Source organism: Galendromus occidentalis, unplaced genomic scaffold (assembly GCF_000255335.2).
Source record: "Galendromus occidentalis unplaced genomic scaffold, Mocc_1.1 scf7180000075420, whole genome shotgun sequence".
NCBI lineage: Eukaryota > Metazoa > Arthropoda > Arachnida > Mesostigmata > Phytoseiidae > Galendromus > Galendromus occidentalis.
Genome location: NW_003803410.1, coordinates 428,741 through 449,442, shown reverse-complemented (window position 1 = coordinate 449,442; position 20,702 = coordinate 428,741). Strand labels below are relative to the sequence as shown.

Genomic DNA, 20,702 nt, shown 5'->3' with positions numbered 1-20,702 from the left:
GATACTTGCCAGGTCGGACCCTTCACAGCTGCCCGCTCCAAAGCTTCAACCCCATGGCTGAAAGGGGCTTTCTGAGCTTTACTTTCGAGCTGTTCTTCTCGCAGTGCGTTGAGGAACATGAGTCGGAAATCTCCGTCGACATATCTCCAAGTTGTCGATAGTCCATTTCACGTAAACCGGACAGTTAACTCTTCCGCAAAACAATTCTCACATGAGATGTCCATCTAGGCTTCAATCGGGATCCCAGAAGCTGTTCTGCTTCCGGAATTTCCCGACGCCTCGTGAGGTCGGCTAGGCTAGAGAAGAATCATTGATCCAGACCTGATTTTCGTGAAATGGACGCTATACATACGTATGTACATAGCTCTGGTGAAATAATACCCGGGATATATCGAATTATATAAAGGCGAATGAGGTATTGGGCGGTAGCCACCACTCACGCAACATTGTATGACCGAGTTGCGATTTTCGAATTATTGAATTCCTTGAGGAACTTCATCAGTCAGCCGACGAAGCTCACATCGGTCTTTTCAAGACGCCGGCAAAAACTCTCGATGTATAGATTCAAGCGCCAGGGTCGATTCGAAGGAAGCTCCAGTATCTCGGGGAAATTATCCCTGAGGTGAGGAATAACAATAATAATTAGGGGAGATCGTTCGCCCGCTCTCCGAGGCAGGTCTTCGCCAGAGCTTCGGAGCGATCCTACTCAAGACGTGAATCTCGCTTGGATTCTCCTACGTCGAGGTCCGCAGCTCTTCCTCGACTAGCTGAATTGGGACGGAGAGATTATTCACAACGACAATCCAAGGCTGGGAACTCAGAGTCAAGGGTACATAAATTATAAATTACTTATAATGCGCGGATTCACTACAAACTTCGATAAGCAATAGGGTCTGAGAAGTCAAATGATTGCTCAACTCGACGGTGTAACCTCACACAGCGCGGAGGTCGATGCATGGATGGAAGAGCGAGCGAACGATCCCATCTGAGCATGCCTCGATTCAATGCATCGAAATATGGGCTTGTCTTCAAGAAAAAAAACGAGAGCGAGCACAAAATTCAAGCCATGAGTCTGATCTATCAAAATGTACATAGAGCTTCCAGCTAGGGAGAAACTCGTAGACACCTACTGAATCAGAATCTTCGACGCCGCGATGGCGTCGAATGGCAGAGGAGTGTTTGGGATATGAGTGGGATGATAGAAATGTTTGATGAATGTTCGCAAATGAAAGGGATGGGCTTTGCTGCAAGAACTTTGATATCACCCTGGGTGCCACCAGATTGCGCTGTTGCGTCATTCCCCGTAGCTGACAGTGACGATCGTCGCTTCTTCGATAGTGCCCGGCCTTTCTTAAGAATCTCACATGACACAGCTCACAGCAGTCGAACATGGAACGTCCTCTCGGAGACGGCGCTTCGGCGCGATCGGTGGTCACGCAATCTGTGTAATTATACTCTAGTCTGAGAGGGAGAGGGGAATCTAAGAGCAACCTCAATAAATGTAAATGTGAAACGTATATCGCCGGTTGACACCTTCCATTCTCTCTCAACTTGATGTCGACATGTTCTGTCACTCCAAAAAAGTTTTGCTGTAAACGAGACCTTGATACAGGGCCAACGAATAAAAATTTTCCATGAGCAGATCTCAATCTGAGTCGTTCCATGAGAGGTTTCGTATCCGGTCTGATCCTCCACCTCCCTGACGTGAAACGCCTGGACCCGCGTCTCCGACACGCGTAGCGCAAAAACTCACCAGCTCCAGATCTAGAAAGAGATTAGTGAAGCAAGACTCCCGAGGATTGATACCGTACCCCAGATTTGATTGCGCGCCTCTCTATTTCAGAGATATTCCCGCTTCACCTATCAGGACTTGCCACTCCCGGAGTGTATGAAGTTCTTGAGATCATTGATCTCGTGAATGAAATCGAATCGCGGCTCAGAGCTGTACGATTCAAGAACTCGGTCGGCTCCCCCTAGTCGAGAAGCCCCCGGCGGACGGCGCACTTCTATCGACTGGACCCATTCAGCGTTTGAATGCCCTGCCCGAGCTCCTAACTTCGCGATACCTAGCGTCTCCATGGGATTCTTCATCTCCCGTCCACATTGACACCGGAATTTCGAATACGGACAGTAAAATTCTTTTTCGTACATTCCGAGGAATATGGGATTCAGAAATTCGTGCTCCCGTGGCCGAACAATTGGATGTCGCAGCTCATCAGTCCATTGGGAAAACATGATTCCGCTTATTGCTCATCGAACAGAGCTCGGCGGCTACTTTGTAGAGTAGGGAGTCTCCTTGGGCAGTGAACCCCCGACTAGCCGAGTTCCTCAAATGAATGCCGAACGACTAATTGAACTTCAAGCCCTGGAATGAATCGGGATTCCAGATATTCTTCGCTGTGCCTGAGTTACTTATGAGCTCCCCTGCTAGTGCACAGCCCTATGCACCGTGATTCACTCACTCTGTTTTCGGGCCGAGAAATCATCAGTCGATATAGTCTTTGGAAGGGGAATCGGATGAAAGCAGATATGATTGGGGAACTCGACGTTCCGGCGGAGTCGATCTCCATCGACATCGCACAGCAAAATTGACATTCCAAAGTCGAGAGCCATCGTGAGCCCAGCTCGATCCTGGGCGATAAGTTTCTCCATCAGGAATCTAACTTACGCACCGTACCATACTTGACCTTATAACTGGCGCGAGACCGCGGAGCTCTGTGGATCTCATGCTTGGTGACGACTGGTCTTCGGTACCGACATCCGCACGTCCGGTACATGCACCTTTTCGGTGAGACTAGGGAAGAGTTCCCTAAGTGAGTGACGTCTCCTTCCGCGACAGGCTAGGGGTCCCGGTCCCCCTCAGAATCTCCGGGATATAGTTCTCCCTGCGCGACTTTTCATGCCCGAGTTCGAAGGAGCTATCCTAGAATTACTTTTCCAGGGCGCTCTGTCTGTCAATCTCGTGGTCCGAAACCCCCTCTGGAGTGTGGACTCTGGACTTCGGGACAGCTTCCGCGCGTCGACTTCGTATGTTATCGAATGTCCTGCTCTCCATTGTTTTCGAGCTTGAGGCATCATCTTTGGAGAATTGTGAGATTCGTTGTTCGAGGAGCTCACGCGTGCGGTGAGCGACCAATTACCGTCGGATTGTGTTCCAAAGAGAGGAAGTATTAGATTGCAGGCATCCTATGTACAGAACTAAGACAAAGGAGTCGCCTTCCTGATTGAGCTTGCCTTCTCTTCGAAGTTTCGCCAACTTGACTGACCCTGGTCCGTCAGGGCTTGAATCGGATCAAAGCGAGCATGTCGCTTGACCCGGTCCCTCGATTCTAGGGGAGAAACACGGCCAATCGAGCACAAGAAATGACTTCGATACAACAATTCATAGAGTAAATCATGCTTGTTCTTGATTTCTAAAGCTCTCCTATTTGATTGGCGTCCAAATCATCACAGCAGAAGGGGTTTCTTTGGATTGAGCTTCCTTTGTCCCCCTGTTTCTGATACGATTGGAGTATCAGCGCGGAGTACAATACGAAGCACTCCCTAAGAACGAGGGTTCTCTTTACACACTTTATTCGACGTAGTCTCACAGGACATTCTTAGGAGGATTCGTAACTTTCCCCATGAACAAATCTAGATTCAACTTGTTGTTCCTGATGGTGAACAAAAACGGTTTGTTGAAGGTGACCGTATTCTTCAGCCTGGTAGGCACCATGCGTGAGCTGGCGGTTGCAGCTGAAAGAGTCTCGCATTAGTTCACAGCCCGGCGAAGCAGTCGATTCTCCCGATACATTTCCGATCAAGCTCACCTGTGACAACTCCTGCTTCGGTTCCCTGCTCGTCGATCTTGGCGTACCCGGCTTGTCTTATGCCGGAAACATGTAGGCCCCCGGCACTCATTCGTTGGAGGTTTGCCTGAGGAGTGAAGAGTGTTTTGACGCCGAGCTCCGCGAGCGACCCTTTGACGTCGACCTCTGACGAGACAACGAATCTGGGAACTTCGATTCCGATTGTGCCATTGGGTTTCTTGTCGGTCGCGAGCAGTGCATCAAAACCCTTGGTTTGATTCAAAAATTGCTCTATATCTTCAACGCTGCTATCATTCTCCCCGTTCTTTCCCCATGGACCAATGATGTACATGTCGTAGTCAGTGTTTTCGTACGGCAGCTTCACGGTCACAGAATGAGCGACTTCATTGAAACCGATTTCGACGTCATTCTCTTTGTACATGAACGTTGCATATGCTTGTTCTTTGTCCTTGTTGTTGAACAGTCCCTCGCGGCTCATTCCTGGAAAATAGTCGAGAAAAGCTCGTTCCTTGCCCGGGAATAGAATTATATCTGCCAACTCAGCGTCCCCTATCATTTCCTGAAGACACACCCGCGTGGAAAGGGTCCTTCCAATGAAATTTGAAGGTGATGATCGAAATCAAGACGAGCTTCGTGTATACGTCGAGATCTTCCTTGAAGAACTTGTCTATGTTGCCGCTAGTCTTTTCGGATATCCACTTGTTTATCGTCTCCGTCACCATATGCGAGCTCTTTAGGAAATCCACCTTGGAAATGTCAGCATCGAACATAGAATTCAATCGCTGCATGTAGGGTTCGTATATCTGGAAGGGAAGATAGACGAGAATTTCAGGTTGGGTCGCGAACATGCCGCGTCAGGCTCTGCGGAAAAAAACTCACATCTTCTGCAGAGTAAGCTCTAGTCAGATCCATGATTTCGCCTTTTGTATTTTTCCATTTGCGAATCTGGTAGATGATATCGCTCTCGATGTGTTCCTCGTCGTTCAAACCGAAGCGGGCGAACTGCATCAGTTCATCGAGCTCATCTTTGGTTCGGTCTTTGGTACCTGGGAATGCAGAAGAGAAGATTAGTTCATTGAAGGATGGAGGTATAGCGGAGCGAACTCTCGACGGGCCAACAATTCTTCGTGAGAATCATGCGACACAGCGAAGGAGCGAGAACTCACCGAAATAAAGCATGAATAGGACTTCCATCAAGGATACCGGAGAAACGATTTTGTCGTCATCCGGTAAACCCTTGAAAATCATGAAGCCGAGGTAGTTCGTGATATTCGACATAGGAGTAACCGCGCTCTGCCCTTGTGGCCTGTACCGACCTTGCACCTGAACTTCGACCGGCGAAGCCAGCGTGAGTGTCCAGTACACGCTGACACATATGAAGAGCCTCATGTTTCTCGACTGGAACCGATCTTGAGTCAAAACATTGTTAGACCGGATCGAATCTTCGAAACTTGCGTTTCGGTTGAACACCTAGGTAAACACGGAATTCAGCACTGATGTTGAACGTTCAGCGAAGATTTCCCCTGACCACCACGGAACGAAGATCACCTCGGAAGGAACATGGAGGAGCGCTCACTCAGCGTTCCACCAATGGGAGTGGAAACAACTCGCTCGGTAACATGAGGGGACGCAGCGAATTCCCGATGCGGAGAGATGAGTACTTTCCTGTGACGTCACGCGCGCCGATGCCACACGGCGTCGACCGTCACAGAATTTTTCACAGAATTGGAGGAGACCTTTTTCGCACCACCGCATGATAGAATATTGCGCAGAGCCTATTCCTGCGGTGCTTCTCAGAAACTCGAAAGCCTGTAGTTTCGTCACCCGATTCGATTTCTGTCAATTCTGATTAGATACTCGGTACTTCGACGAGCGGGAACGCCGATCTTTGCCGCGCTCGTACAGCTTGTCTAGCCTAGCGCATAGCGAAAACAATCGAACGGTTCGCGGACGCGGTTCCGATATCGTCTGAGGAGGTTCGCAATAATCTCACCCGACTTCCTCGGAGTCACTCGCGCTTGCTGTTGCTCGACTTTGTGCGTCGACAGAGACTCATTGCAATTCGAGCCGTTAGTCAAGGCGAGGGCCCGCTCGGCGATAAAGAAGACAACACATAGAGAGGAATGGAATCACAATCCGTTTCCATTCGGGCGCATTTTCCTCCATTGCTACAATCCGAAAATGCGCGTCGAATCATGCATGTTTTTCTCCCGAAAGGATAGGCCCGTCCCTGAGCACCCAGCGGATGATCTTTCAGCCTCCGTTGAGCAATGATTCGTGTCGGACCGGATAAGCACTGGATTTGGGACGAGGCTGATTTGCTTTCGAATTCTCATCAATGAGCCCTGTGATCACACCGACGCGGAATCAGCTCCCATTCAGTGCCCGATCGAATGCAGCTTCTTCAAATGGATCCAAAATTCAGGATACGAGAGTCTGTGGATATCGGGCAAAACTGGAACTCGTTGCCATTCTCGCCCCTCATCGCTAGGGAGCCACTCCGGACCTGCGGACTGAGGCCTGTCAAATCAGATATTTTCCTCTTCGCTCGACAGTATCGAATTTGAAATTTCATCGTGACATGAAAGGACCTGAACGGGGAGTAACCCTCATGGCTAGAGGGACACTAGCCGGCCAAAGCCAAAGCGACACGGGGGGGATGGACACTCGACGGCAAAGAGTCCCTCCTGAATTTTTTCTCGATTTCTCCCTCCAAAACAGATTCCCAGAGATGATCAGAAAACCCTCGAACGAAGCATCGGACCAGGGGACACGGTTCACGCCGGAAATCCTGCCTCTCAGCGGAAGGATACGAAGGGCCATTCGATGATGGCCATTAACAAACGAATGCTCGTAGCTTGGCACGAATCCTGCTTTGTACTGCGGTTCAGAAACTCACCAATGCACGGGTCAGCGGGGCACGTGCGGCATATTCTTGCCTGTGGAAATAGTCAGCCTGCGAATGAGATTGATATTTTCTCGAGTTCGATCATTTAAGTAGCTCTGCGATGATTGCGCGACGGAACATTGGCGCGATATATGACACCTGGACGCGCAAGATTTTGCGAGGAAATGCATAGATATCGCGGGCAAAACTCTCGGTCAACCAACACAGATTACCAGACGAACCAAGGAGCCCCCGCGAGGGGTATTGGGTGGGTATTGGGTGCCGAGGATCGAGCGAATACAGAGAGCTGCAGGAAGGTGCTACCAGAGTAATGCTCAGAAATAATATGTTTCGATCGTCGTAGGTCATAATCGATTAATCCCTGCTTGTCAAAACAACTCCTGCTGACGACAGATCCCTCGATTGGAGTACACTTGACCATGATATCCGGAGGAGAAGGGGATGTAGACTGAACGCAAGACGAACCTCCTCCTCCTTATGCGTTCGATAGATGCATGGAGAATTTCCGTGGAAGAGAGCTCGGTCCTGATATGAATTCGATGCGATTTCCGGGATGACTTCATTTAGACGAGACACGCTTCGACTGCTGCGGTTTTTGAGGTCTCGATCACGGCTCATACATTCTCGCCGTCATCATTCCCGCGCAAACAATCGCGATCAGTTATTATCGCGAACACTGGCGCCTCGTAGGGCAAAGTTGTTTCTACCGCTAGCAAAACTTCCGGCACCAAGGTCCTGTTTTCTGGCTGCGTCTTCAACACGTGACGAGCGAATAATCTGCTCCTGAGGAGACGCGGGGCTTCCGACATACGATTCTGCAACGAAAGTCTGATTCGAGCATCAATTAGAGCGAATCCGCTGATCGAGACTTCCAACAGATGACGATCTCATCAGTCGCTGCTCTGCAGGAGCTCTGTACGGTACTCAGCCTGAGCACTATCCAAGATGGCCTGTCATGTAGAGAGACTTGATTCCGAGAGAGGACGCGAAGTTTAGACTTCGAATAATTTCTTCCGAAACCTACGTCGAGATAATCCCGGTTCTTCGTGAGGCCCCGTGAATTTTGCAGTGGCCTCTAGGGTCTGATTCTCGGCAGAGTCCGCGAATGCTCCGCATGGATGAGCTATCTTTTCAGGCTTCACCTTCCAACGTAAGAAACTTGACCTCAGAGCAGCCCACTCGCACCCCGGTCATATCGGATCATCTGAGAGATTCGAGAGAGTTCATTCCGATCGGCGGTTCTCATCAGTTCGATCGAAGCGTCAGACAATATCCTCGATTCATAATCAGACGATCGACGCTGCTATTCATTCAGCGCCGGAAGCGAAGTCCAGCATCGACCATTTGTGAATATCTAGAGAATGCTCTCATTCCTAGGCTCTGGATCCGGATAAACAGTCAACGAGCATGAGCGGGGACTCTCTCACTACCGTGATTGATGACGCACGCACGGACGTATTACACCGACCTATAGAACATTGGATCTTGACTCGAGCACTACCGATGGGCCGTCCCCCTGATGCAGGCTTCCTCGACGGACCACCACCGACGCCGTTGCTTGAAACATGCCAGAATCATTGAACAGAGACACCCGCTTTCTTGACTCGAGGCGCGATATTCAGATAAGGGGACGAAAAGAAGACGCCCTCTTTCTTCCCTATCATTCGTGAAATGGATGAATTTACACATGCTCATCGTGCGTATGCGTCGAGTCGTGGAAATGAGACGAGCGTCAGGAGACGTCACTGCCAGGTGTCGTTCTCCAAAGCAAATCGTGCGCGACGGCTCCCACTGATTTTGACATGGAGGTGTAGGAGGCGAGCCGCCAGCAAATCCCGATCGCTACCATCGCCGAGAAGGAGGATGTAGCTGTCTCTCTTTTCTCTTTCGAGACGCGTCACGGGGTCAGGCCATCACGCGGAGAGCATCAGGAGTGACCTGATCGTAAGATCGAAGACATCCGGAATAAACTCATGGGTTGGGCAATTTATTCTTGTCCCGCCAGCGATCCACATTCAAAAATCCATGACTTATGGTCGTTCTAAAAATTCCCATACACACGTAATGAGAAGTCGGAGCTGAGAAGATTCCCTCGGCCAATGAATATATGCGTCGAGGGAATCTCCTTCAGACACCAACGTCTTCTCCTTGGTCGTGATAATCCTTCCCTATCGAGTGAACTGCTGTGACGACAGCTTCAGGCCCGACGTTTCCTTGCCGACCTCGGCCACAGAGCATACGACACACACTGTGCCCTTGAACTGGGGTTGGTACGAGGCTTGGCAGAGGGGACACTGGACCTCGGGTTTCCCCCTGAAATGGAAAGAGGATCGATGTCAAGAGCTCGACGTTCCACGATATTGGTGGTGAGGGCGATCCGTATTAGCGGACAAGTCCCGTAAGGAGTTCATAGCATACCTGTAGATCGGCACATATGCCGAAGCGCAGAGATGGAATGGGTTGTGCTCATCGTACTCGATTGGCAGAGCGTCCTGAGGCGTTTTCTCGCAAACCATGAGAATCTTTCGGATCTGTTGCGCCGAGTCTGGTTTCGGTCCGAGCTCGAGGAAACGTCGACCGAAAGAGGCGGCCGTTTTGAAATTCTTGTTCTTGTAAAAGAGGAAGGCAGCGATTTTCAGCGTCAAAATCTGATGCGTGGGTTGCAGCTTACAGTGAGTGAAGTACGCCGCCATCTCGCACACTCGTCTCTGGTCGTCTGGGCTGTCTTTGAGCACGTTCCTGCGCTCGAGTTCCATCGACAGACCGACAATGTATTCACGACATACTTCGAGAAGCTGTTGGGCTTCTGTGACTTCTTGCTTGGTCTCAACAATCATCAGAGGGATGTTAAGTAACAACGAACGAAGTTTGTCCACCGCTTCTTGGAACTTCCCAGCTGTCGTAAGCTGATAACATTGCTGCAACCTTTCTATCAAATCTGTCAATCTGCAGCCGAGCGCTGGGAGAGATTTGTTCTTCCCGTAGGAACGCTGGGGGAAACTGTACATGGTGGGCGTCAACGGGAAGCCTTCGACGGCGGTTCTGGAGCGGGCGAACGTAGCCATGAAATGATTATGGAATGGAGCGAAGTTCACGATCCCCACCTGGTCGTTGAGAAGTTTCATTGCGGTTTCGAAACTGCCGGCTAGAATGTGGTCGACGGCTAGTCGAGATTGATCGACCCACTCTTGACAGACGCTGACCCCACGTGTTGGTGGGATGAAGAAACCGACGTCCGCCGCGTCCGCCCCCGCGGTGTCGAGGAGCTCCGCGGGAATTTCTACGTCGTCGACACCGATGTCCCAACCTTCGCCGTCTCCGCCACCGTCTTCGAGATCGAGCTCGGCATCATCGAATTTCTCGTCTCCGTTTTCTTCGAATTTAAGATCGTCGTCTCCCCAGCCGGCCGGTTCCACGTCGTCGAGATCGGCGACGGCAACCGCCGTCTTCTTGCTCTGGATAGCGACGGTATCAAAGAAGCCGCGGTTTACGCTCAGGAGAGGCCAGTTTTCGTCCAGTTGACAGATTGGAGGAGGCGGAAGAATGAGCGCGGCCGAATCCAGCTTGTCCGGCAATGGCACGGCGCTCCCCTCCAATCCCTCGGCCAGCTGCTGCGCTTCTCGGTCGAAACGATGCGTAGCGGCACAAAGATACGCTAGATTCTTCTGTCCAGCGTTCTCGAGCAGCCTGATCCGCTCTCCGACATCTCCGAGATACAACGCGTTGGTGAACTGGGCCGAGAAGTTTCGGTTAATCTCGGCGATTTTCATCATTTTCCGCAGCTTCTCGAGATTTCCGGTGATCAGATATAGGAAAGATAATTTCTCGAAATTCTTTGTTCTCTGGTAAGCCATTTCGACGATCCGATGATTTCCTTGGAGGAGGGCAGCTTCGGCGAGTTTCTCCCAACAGGTTTTATCGTCCATGTTCTTCGCGGCCTCAAGGGCTGCGTCGAGGTTTCCGCACTCGAGCGAGAGCGCGAAACGGGTCCGTTCGTCTTTGACGAAGTGCAACGCAACCTCGGGGTAACCTTTCTTCTGCAGGTATGCGATTATCGATTGACCGACTAGTTTAGCGTTCCGTACCATGTGCAGTACTTCGTCATATTTCCGATTGACGAGGGCAACCTTGAATTTGTATTCAGTGAGATCCACTTGCAGGATACGGGGTCTTGCCTCCCTATCCAGGCAGAATATACTATTGCCCTGAATCTTGGTCACGTATATGGGCACGTCAAGCGTGCGGATGATGCCGTGATCACCGTTCGGTAACGAATACTTGATGTGATTCGATGTCGTATAGACGAACACGCCACAACTTTCGTCCCAAGCTCCGCTCTTCAGCCTCATGGACTCGTTCAGCTGACACAGGATCTCCAAGCGTTTATTGCACAGCGTGATATTCTTCCTCCGTAGCAGCGCGACGCGGCTCATGTCCTGATTCCATATGACTCGCTTGACATTGGTCACTTCCGCGTGCGCGATTACACGGTTCTGCACGTCGACTAAGTTGATACCGTCTTGGTCCTTGACAAGGAGTTGATCAACACCCGCAGGGAAGATCTCATCAATTGGAGCGGGGTATTCAAGCTTTTTCGTCGTCTCGTTCTTCATGTTCTTGATGACGACGCTTTTTGTCCTTTCGAGGACTGCGAATTTGTTTCGCGCGACCCAGATTGCCGTGATGCCGGCGGAGCGTTTGATTTCGCCCGATTCGCGGCCTTCTTCCTTGGGTATCATAGCAAGGTCGTAAGAGGTCTGTTCAATCATTGTTTGCCTGACGTTGATGAGAACAGCGTTCTCAGCTGGATTGTACGAGATGCTGAAATACAGAGTGTTTTGTTCGAATCGATGCGGTCAAGTTATCTATCGCGATGGAATTGGCATGGATTCGAGCCCTCCGCAAAAAGCAAAGTCCGCATTTTCGTCGGCATAACGCAGAACCTAGTCTACGGAATGTTTTATGCGAAGCAGCTTATCGTTCTCACCTGTAAACCGGCGCTCTGGTCCCGCCCTTGCGAATTTGCAGAATTGCGGTGTCTTTCGCAGTCGCTAGATCCAACTTACGCAAGTGTTTCTCCTTAACGTAATAGAGGATATTTTTGTGTAAGGTGTGAGCCGGCCTTTCACGCTCCAGTTTGAAAATCACCATGCCATTATCGTGGCCAGCCGCGAAAAGATTCGAAGTGGGGTGCGCTGCCATTATCCAGAAGCGATCGTGTTCTCTGGAAAACGAGAGCGTTTATGACGCGCTCTCGACTACATGTACTAAAATGTGTACTCGTATAATGTATATTGTGAATATGGGTGTGAGTATAATGTGTATGTACATTGGATATTGTATATAGGTATACACAATACCGGTATGCTTCATGTGGGAGACATGTATATTCATTTCTATCTATCGTCGGAGTCCTATTCGACCGAGACATCCCGCGTTTTTGACGAGTTCTGGGAAATTTACCTCCTGAAGGTATGCAAGCACGTTCGCTTCGCCATGTCCCACACACGAATACTCCGGTCTTCGGAATTGCTGAGAATAAGCTCTTGCCGGGGATGGAAGAGAACGCACGAAACGTTCGCGTAATGGCCTCGGCAAGTGTCCATTTCCCAAGCTTTGGTATCATTCAATCGCCACAGCTTGACCTGACGATCATCTGCGCCCGACACTACGAGGGGAATCGTTGGGTGGAAAGCAGCCCAGTTGACGCCCCGTTCGTGGCCATCGAGGAAGTGACGAACCACTGCATCCGATGTGCCTGTCGATGAGAAACTCCGATATTAGGTGACCGAGTCGGCGGGCGATAATTCCGCGAAACCATCAGGAAATCCCGCTCGCCGGCATCCTAGACTCTGGGGAGCGGAGGCCGGGCGAGAGTTCCAGCGATAACACGCATCAAGTTTAAGAAGACCATCGAACAAATCGACACCCTGGCCCCAGAGACCAATTGCAATGCTCTCGCATGCAGCCCGACCTGTTAAAAGCCATACCGCCCCACTTGTCTAGAAACTAAACTCACTGAGAATCAATTGCTTTGTCCCCGCTGCAACAATTATTAGAACGAGTTATTGGAGCAAAGTTTCGATCCAAAGCTCCGAACGGAACCTGCATGAATTTTCTCCAGTCGCCGATTTCAACCATTTTCGTTTCTGCCCTGATATCTCCCCCATCGCATCACCTCACGGTCCGGATTAGCGTCCAAACCTTCCTCACCACTGGTTGGTTAATGCAGGCAGATCCCACATCGCGTTAGAGAGGAATGAGGGAAAAACGTTCTTACTTATTAATTCGGACGTACCGAACAAGTCTGTGTGACCGGGATTCTTCAGATGTTCATTTAGCCCGCCTGGTCCAGGAGCAACGTTTTTCTTCCGCAGTCCGGTGAGATCCCAGACTCGTATCGTCTGGTCCAGGGAAGCGGATACCATCAGATCCTCCGAAGGATGGAAGTTAGCACTCATGACGTAGTGAGTGTGACCTGTGGATCGAAATAACATACTCTTCAGTTCTTAGTCTTCTCTCTCCCTTGGGACAGAGTTTTCATCGGGTCGACTCCTCTCTCCATGTTCCATTGTGATTGTTATCCGATTCCGAACACTTGGACTCGCCTGTGAGGACACAGATGCAAGTTCGGCTCTGCCAATTCCAAATTCGAATAGTCTGGTCGTCAGAAGCGGACAGGATCCAGGGGTACTCATGGTGGAATGCGGTCGTCCGAATGTAGTCCAAATGACCCAGGAGCGTGAAAATGCACTTTGACTGCTTATAGTTCCAGACCTGCGGAAGATGAGAGAGACCAATCGAGATAAGACTTGATTTCAGGCTTAGAAAATTAGGAAACCACTGAAACGAAAGCGGAGCGTGGCCTCATCCGGATCTCGCTCGAGTCCGAAATTTCTGGTGATCGTTGCCACCCTAGAGCCGTCCCCGAGGACTGCCTGGAGAGAGCTCCCGGCGCTCGAAGCGGCTCATATGAAGTCTCGACCATGACCCTGACGATCGGTTATCGGATTCGAACGTCGATGAGCCCTAATAGATAGCACGATTCACTAAGAATTTTGGCATTCTAGATCCGCCGGAGAGCACGGCAAATGAAGCCCGCTCCACCGGCTTCAAGACACGTCATAACCCATCTGATCTCGGGTGGACAGGTCGACTTCGATACAGAAATTCTATGGACGACCACGCGAAACAAACATAGTCTCAACACTGAGTTCAAGGCATATTTTGCATGAGTTCCGTTTTTTGAAGGAGAACACGATCGCTGAGAATTGTATGTGCCTTCTCGATGCATCTGACAGTACCCCAGTAAGCGGCGTTAGCCACCACCGGCTCTCCCGTATAGAAACTTGCCTTTATTTGATAATCATCGCCTCCCGAAACGAAGAGAGGCTGTTGATTATGGAAACAGATTCCTCTGACGGGACCCTCATGTTCCTCAAATTTCTCCAATAGTGTGCACATACGATAGTCCCACAGCTGGATGACGCCGCTGTGTAACGAGGTGAGGATCCAGGGCCGTCTCGGATGAAAGCTCAAACCCTTGACACGAGCCGACTTGGACTCGAACTTCGTGAGCATGATGTATGATCTGCGTCGCCCAACAGGGCACAAGGATGATTCAAGTGTCGCAGATGCACAATATACTGCACCTATTCGTCCGCACTCACTGGCCTCTCCGTTCTCACCCGCTGTCGTGGCAGCGCCGACGACGACGACCACCAGAGACACACAACTACACACAACACATAACTAGCGGACGACAGCCCAGACACAGGTCCGAATCCCAAACATGTATTGACACATGGTATTCGCCCGCGTTTTGTTGAGCAAACGAGCAGTGGGGAGATGCTTTGGGGCAGTCACAGCAATCTCAGAGTGAAGATAAGTCAAATAGCCGAAGTCAGGGGAGGCAGCGTGCGAGCTCCCCCTCCCTGAGCTCTTGCACGCAGGGCCGCAGAGCGAAATTCGAGGCCCGGGGGGAATTTTGACATGGGCCCCTCTCGATCATGACATGGGCCCCTCGTCTGTGATCTATCAATAGAAAAGTGATGCAACGAATGGGTCAGAGCAGCAGTTTTCTTTCCATGCACCTTTTGGAAAGGGGGGAAATTTAGGACGCAGACAAAATTATTAGACTAAAGCCTGAGCTAGGGGCCCGGGGAAAAAAATCCCGGTTCTCCCCCCTCTCGTCGGGCCTGCTTGCACGATGGTGGCTGTTGGAGACATCCACGATAGTGGCTACCTGTCTCTGCATGGTCTAATGTTTATAGATCATTACTAAAGCCCGTGGTTTCAAGCGAGCATTCATGATGTTCTCACCAAATAATAATTATGGATCAATATCCTTGCTCAGATTTTCTTTAATCTTTTACCTCGTTGAAAAAGAATGAGAAGACTTTTAGGGAAAATAGTAGAAAACATATTCGGCAATTAATAATGAATAATGAAAAAGTGACAAATGCTTAAAACCATGGGCTCTTATCACTGCCAAGCATGTGAAAAGAGCAGATACTTCTGTTTAGTCCCGTGCTCAGTGAGCGCCGCGCCACAGCTATAGTCGCACCCCGTACGATCTTCCATTCAACATATTGAGAGCAACCACGAGAGATACTGTCCCATACCCCCTCTCTATACGTATTCCGCTTTCATTCTTGCATATGCTCCGCCGACCCGCAGTCTCTTGAGCGTCCAAGAGAACTACGTCCAGAATACAGCATTGCCATCGTCAATTTTCTGAAGGTTTCGAGGCTTCGCTCTCGTGCGACTGTTCCACGATCCGAGCCGCGGCTACTCCCGGCCTACCGTGGATTCCTCCATGCCGCCCGGGATGTTCTGAAACCCGACGCTCCTTCGTACAGTTACCGCGGATTTTTTTCTCGTGCTGACTGCACCCCTCGGAGGAGGGGTTTTCCTCGGCTGCGGGGTCCAAGGAGAAGTTGAGCATCGAATAGGTACTCGGCACCCGAAGCCTAGTCATGCGACAGTCTAGGGCCGAGTCCGAGCTCACATTCTCGATACAGAGCAGGCCTGCAGATGACATCTTCAGCGAGAAAGAAGAAGCCAGAGTGAGCCAGATGGAGGCTCCTGGAACTCCTGACTCATGTCAGAGCTGATGCCCATCGATCCGTAGGCGAAGAACCTCAGGATTATGAGCGAAAAGGATCGTGATTCGAATAGAGTGATCTCAAGATACCGAACATATCAGCCGTCGATTCTCTTCAAAGCTGTCGGCCATGACAAATAATTACTGCCGAGAATGACTGAACGAAGCTCCCTTCGGGTTTCATGTTTTCCTTTCCTATAGATCAGGGGTGGGCAACTTCGCGCGGCCCGCAGGCCGCAACCGCGGGCCGCATCCAGCGTGTCGATGGATCATTCAGTAGCTAATTAATTATTCGAAAAACGCGATTTCCGGAAGGGGCCGCTTGCGGCTCGCGAGCCGTGAGTTGCCCACCCCTGCTATGGATTATGTGTCGCTCAGACGCCCAATATTCCACCCTTTCCACCGTCGCACGACGCGAGCCCAACTCAGGGGCGTGGAACCGAGATTGAGACAAACTGCCCTAGAGTATTGATCCGGCGCACTCGATTTCCACCCAATCTTGACCTTGGGAGCGGGGATCCCCAGCACGTCCCCAACTTCCTCTACGAAGCGTACATGGGACGATTGATGGCATCAGAGAAGCCATGAACACATGAACCGAAGTTCGGAGCTAGGAACCTCCCAGCGCCCTTTCCTATCACCTGGAAGCAGGATGTCCAAGTATCCGACCATGGTTAGTCCTTCTGCTGAAGGACTAGTGCCGATCGGAGCATACGATTCCGGCGCTGTCAATTCAGAAGGACATGCAAAGGCTTGCTCACATCGACGTGGGAGCCACCTGTGGAGTTATCGAGATCCCCGAAAAAAATGTTCGACGACAGGCTGTTCACTTCATTACCGGAGCTCTTCAGGCAAGTGGCCGTCGCTCACGCCGACCGGGCCCCGTCTTCACCGTCTCCTATGCGTCCCTGCCGGTTGGGAGCCGGGCTACATTCACGCGCATGATCCAACTCCGACGTCCTGCATGGCCACACTTTTATGCGAACAAAATCTCTCCAGACTTCGATCTCGGCTTGGGTGACGCCTTCAGGACCACCTTCCCTCGTGCCGAGATGAACAGTGGCTTGCTCCGCTCCAAGAAGCTCCTGAAGAGGAGGTTGATGGATCTCGACCTCATACCTCATACAACGCTATAATCCGACTCGTTAGGAGAGTCTGGTGGGGAGGCTGTCAAGAGGCAATTTATTGTATTTAATTTTTTCTCAATGTAGAGGCTCGGGAATGCCTCGACCATAAGTAGAGCGATCTTTGTGAATGACATATACCGATTCTCCTACTCATCGTGTAGTTTCAACTTTCCTCCCCGGCCCGCCGCGAAACATTTTCCACTTCATCTTCGGTGAGAGGAGAGTCTGAAGCTGTTCATCACAAAAATTTCTCCTAGTCAACTTATTGAATTCTCGTAATCTGTCGGCATATCTGTCGCTGAGCTTCTGGCAGTTGTCCCAGGATACGGCATAAGAGGGTAGCGCGTCCTCGTAGGTGAATGGCCCTGCGTTTGGGACATGCCAGCGCGTTAGGTGGCCCGGTGCGCCTATGTCTGGAATGGGAAGGCTTTTCATCACTGGAGGCGTTGATAGTTCTCCATCGGATCAGTCGATCGGTAAAATCACCTCTTGCTCGGAAGCCTATTTTGGGCCCCATACCGATCCTTCATAGGGTTAATCGTTCCGAGGAATCACCTCTTGTGAAATCAGTCACAAAGACTCTCGTTCGGAAGCCTGCTCCACATCGTACCCACAAGCCAATGAATGGTGGATCGAACTTTCGCACTTGGATTTCATGACAGAGCGCCGGCAGCTCGGTCACTTCGCCCCCCGGAACCACGGTAGGGTCTCCTCGAAGTTTTATGAGGCCCACGTATTTCCGCAAGGACTCTTTGACCTGGAGGATCACAGAATGGGCGGTATGAGTGAGGGTGGACGCAACTGATGAATTTCATCTGCAAGGAATGGCTAGAGGAACAAGCTTCACCATATCTTCGGTGACGTGTCGGAACTCATGCTCCTCGAGTATGTCTCCGTCGGGAAAGCCATGAAGACGGGTTTCGCCAATTTTTATTTGCAACTCTTGGCACCTGCGAAGGAATATTCCCCTCTGATCGATGGGAATTCTGTCGGTAGCGAGACTCTCGAAAATCGAGTCACAAGCTCACCTCTCACCTACACGGATCCATAGCAGGTCCGTGATCGATTTTGCGATTTGGAAAGCAACGACTCCAGATCCGCTTTTGTCCGGAATGATCGATGAACGAAGATCGAAAGTGCCCATCGAGCTCAGAGATGGTAGCTCTAAATCTGCAGAAAAGTCCCTCATGTCAACACTCATCATAACATTAGAGATAGAGACATGGAGCCTCGATTTCGATCTCGCGCGACTCACCGAAACAGATTTTTCTCTTTATGCTCCCGATGAATTCGTCAGGCTCCTCGCCCCACTCCTTCCGGACAGCGAATATTTTCTTCAAACTTTTGTGGACACCGTGCTGGCTTAATTTTCCGACCGCTCGATTCATGTTCGGAGTCAAGACCAGAAGTGGGCTCTGAACCCCGCGTCAAGTGTCGCGGAATGTCTCCGCGAGATAATCCCAGCAGGGCGAGCTCTCTGGAAACTCCGCGAATACTTATCCGAAGCGTAGAATAGAGGAGTCGCAACCGCGCGCATCGCGGCGCACAGTGCCATATGACCGGCAGCAGAAAATGGCGGCGCGCTCGTTTGCTGCTAGATCAGCGGACCGACGACCGCAGCGCCTCCAGACCGGCACGCGCGATCCTGGATGCTCTCGGAGAGATTTCTCATCTATTCACATCTTCACATGAGAGACAATATCGCGGTCCTCGACTGAAGATCGAGAGAATAAACCTTTATTCCAACAAGCGACAAGGACGGTGAGATCTCGGATTTCTTATTCCGAAAATTCTCGGAGTCTAGACTGGTTGTGATTCTCTGGTCAGAAGTCAGAACTCCGATTGTCCCCGGATTCCTCATCCCGAAGGTTCTCGAGGAATGGCCCGTGGAATCGAGAATCATCTTGCGAGCTTTCATTCTTCGGGTACCATGAGCAGTATCTGCCTTGCCCGCAAGGCTTCGACCTGGATATTCCGGAGGGAGACGGAAGCAATCTTATCCAGCTAAGTTCTGAACTGCTACATTACGACGAATCACGTCCTCAAACTCATGGAAGGATTTGAGGAGGACCGTGTCCTGAAAGCTGAAGCCCCGTCGCATTCGACGGGGACCGTATCGATGGAGCGGATGGGGGAATTCGACGTGCACGAAGATGTTCTATGGTTTTCCAGGAGCTTAATGAAAGCTGACCGCGTTCCAAGAGAAATACCTCCAGAGGGAGCGGTCTCAGGAATCGAATAGGGAATGATAGCACGACGATGCTTCTATGAACGCATCAAATTTCGCGGAACTTTAACGGCGGGCATTACCCTTACGTCTTTCCGGAGGTCAGGCAGGATTCATATTCGTTCCGGAAGATCAGAGTAGGTAAAATTCCCACTCCTTGCTTCAGCGGTGTTGGACGATGTGCGAGATGAACCCCGACGCCGTGATCGACTTCAGACGCGATGCGGGAGCACCAGGAGGCCTTCGCGGTGCGCCGGAGCGCCTCTCGCTCGAGGACGCGAGGCGGATTCGGACTACTCGGACGGACCTTGAAGAGGGGACCATGAGTCCTCGGGAGCTTTACTAGGGAGACTAAAGATCCTGATCGATTTTCGCCTTTTTATCTTAGGATCAAGCTCGAAGGATATTGACACTTCAGAGCACATGGCCTTGATTTCGATCGGTGACTGCCTTGGAGTGGGGGTAGTGACGGGGAGAGCCTTGAAGGGCAAGAGGAGGCTCCAGGAGGAGCCAATTATACCGACGCCGATGATCGGAGAGTCAGTCGATGCATTGCCGCACCTTACGCACGAGTCCTCATAGATGACTTGCTATGGGGACAGGGCCCCCGACTCCGACGCTCTCCAGCCGCCCACTGTCGGTCAAAGTTCTCCGTGGGTGCGAAAAGAGTCGAATCTTTTTTCACATGTCTCGGAACTTCCCATCCCGCACTACTTTTCCGAGCATGAAGTTTTGAACTCTGACGATGAGGGTAAAATGCGGTTGAGTCATATCCGTATCGGTGATCAGAGGAAGAAGGGGATGGCTCTGAGGAATCAAAGTAGAGGCTGTCGAAGTCGTGCCCTTACTTCAAGGTCGTCCATCTATGGGGCAGCAGAGTTCCCGTGGAGCGTCTTTTCCTATAAAGAGCATTCGGACTGGTGACGACGGTGAGTCCTTAGCAGAACCCATTTGCCTTCTTCTCGGGGACAGGAGGGAGAAAGATGGGACGCTCTGATCTAACGATTCTACCGATGACCGACCTGGAGGAAAGAGTTCCGCCGCCTGCTACAGATGAAACTCCGATGAAACCCCAGTCCGTGGAGTATGGCCCCACGCTGCGAGCTGTAGAACGAAGTGACTGCGGAGCGGACGTGGAGGTAGCAGGGCAGCAGCGGAATCTTCCTGAAGCCTTCTTCGGCCCGGTCTCACAGCCGTGCGTCTCTAGACCTCGCGCTATTAATTCCGGGACCATGACGAAGAACGTCGCTCTAGGCCTAGTATCAAGTACATACGATGACGAGTTGAAGGTTGGGCGCTCTCAATACGACTATATATTTTCTGAAACTGACTGTATCCGAGCCTGACAGATGTATATGAACAATTCGACAATGAGCGAGCTCGATGGGCTCTGAATTACAAGCGCTTGGATATACTCAGTTATAAAAGATCTTTGGGGAGTCGCTGATACATGTTGGGATCCTCAAGCAAACGACATCATGAGATGGTAACACGCGAGAATCTTAATGTGCCGTTATGCAAATTC

The 20,702-nt window shown here is 50.9% G+C and overlaps 3 protein-coding genes across 3 annotated transcripts; all 3 read right to left on the bottom strand.

Annotated features, from left to right (window-relative positions):
* Positions 1-3,540: 3,540 nt before the first annotated feature.
* LOC100907440 (leukocyte elastase inhibitor) lies at positions 3,541-5,854 on the bottom strand. The gene is made up of 6 exons (XM_003737216.1): positions 5,803-5,854; positions 4,976-5,218; positions 4,689-4,855; positions 4,381-4,612; positions 3,810-4,289; positions 3,541-3,735 (listed from the first exon to the last, which is right to left on the bottom strand). The coding sequence occupies exons 2-6, from the start codon at positions 5,196-5,198 to the stop codon at positions 3,587-3,589; spliced, it is 1,251 nt and encodes a 416-aa protein (XP_003737264.1). The 5' UTR covers positions 5,199-5,218; positions 5,803-5,854; the 3' UTR covers positions 3,541-3,586.
* Positions 5,855-8,690: 2,836 nt separating this feature from the next.
* On the bottom strand, positions 8,691-14,414 carry alphaCOP (coatomer subunit alpha). The gene is made up of 7 exons (XM_003737215.1): positions 14,071-14,414; positions 13,326-13,494; positions 13,016-13,195; positions 12,181-12,475; positions 11,705-11,941; positions 9,136-11,538; positions 8,691-9,030 (listed from the first exon to the last, which is right to left on the bottom strand). Exons 1-7 carry the CDS (start codon positions 14,296-14,298, stop codon positions 8,886-8,888), a joined length of 3,657 nt encoding a protein of 1,218 aa, XP_003737263.1. The 5' UTR covers positions 14,299-14,414; the 3' UTR covers positions 8,691-8,885.
* Positions 14,415-17,357: 2,943 nt separating this feature from the next.
* Positions 17,358-18,505, bottom strand: LOC100900086 (uncharacterized). The gene is made up of 5 exons (XM_003737248.1): positions 18,206-18,505; positions 17,979-18,120; positions 17,798-17,900; positions 17,561-17,707; positions 17,358-17,363 (listed from the first exon to the last, which is right to left on the bottom strand). The coding sequence occupies exons 1-5, from the start codon at positions 18,336-18,338 to the stop codon at positions 17,358-17,360; spliced, it is 531 nt and encodes a 176-aa protein (XP_003737296.1). The 5' UTR covers positions 18,339-18,505.
* Between the last annotated feature and the right edge of the window lie 2,197 nt (positions 18,506-20,702).

Excerpts from the sequence above, each read along its gene's own strand:
- LOC100900086 (XM_003737248.1), bottom strand. The coding sequence starts at position 18,338 with ATGAATCGAGCGGTCGGAAAATTAAGCCAGCACGGTGTCCACAAAAGT. Across the intron at positions 18,121-18,205 it reads AAAGAGAAAAATCTGTTTCG|ATTTAGAGCTACCATCTCTG; the intron begins GTGAGTCGCGCG and ends ACTTTTCTGCAG. Across the intron at positions 17,901-17,978 it reads TGGATCCGTGTAGGTGAGAG|GTGCCAAGAGTTGCAAATAA; the intron begins GTGAGCTTGTGA and ends ATTCCTTCGCAG.
- LOC100907440 (XM_003737216.1), bottom strand. The coding sequence starts at position 5,198 with ATGAGGCTCTTCATATGTGTCAGCGTGTACTGGACACTCACGCTGGCT. Across the intron at positions 4,856-4,975 it reads CCTATTCATGCTTTATTTCG|GTACCAAAGACCGAACCAAA; the intron begins GTGAGTTCTCGC and ends CTGCATTCCCAG. Across the intron at positions 4,613-4,688 it reads GAGCTTACTCTGCAGAAGAT|ATATACGAACCCTACATGCA; the intron begins GTGAGTTTTTTT and ends CTTCCCTTCCAG.
- alphaCOP (XM_003737215.1), bottom strand. The coding sequence starts at position 14,298 with ATGCTCACGAAGTTCGAGTCCAAGTCGGCTCGTGTCAAGGGTTTGAGC. Across the intron at positions 13,495-14,070 it reads GCGATGATTATCAAATAAAG|GTCTGGAACTATAAGCAGTC; the intron begins GCAAGTTTCTAT and ends CATCTTCCGCAG. Across the intron at positions 11,942-12,180 it reads TGCTTGCATACCTTCAGGAG|AGAACACGATCGCTTCTGGA; the intron begins GTAAATTTCCCA and ends CTCGTTTTCCAG.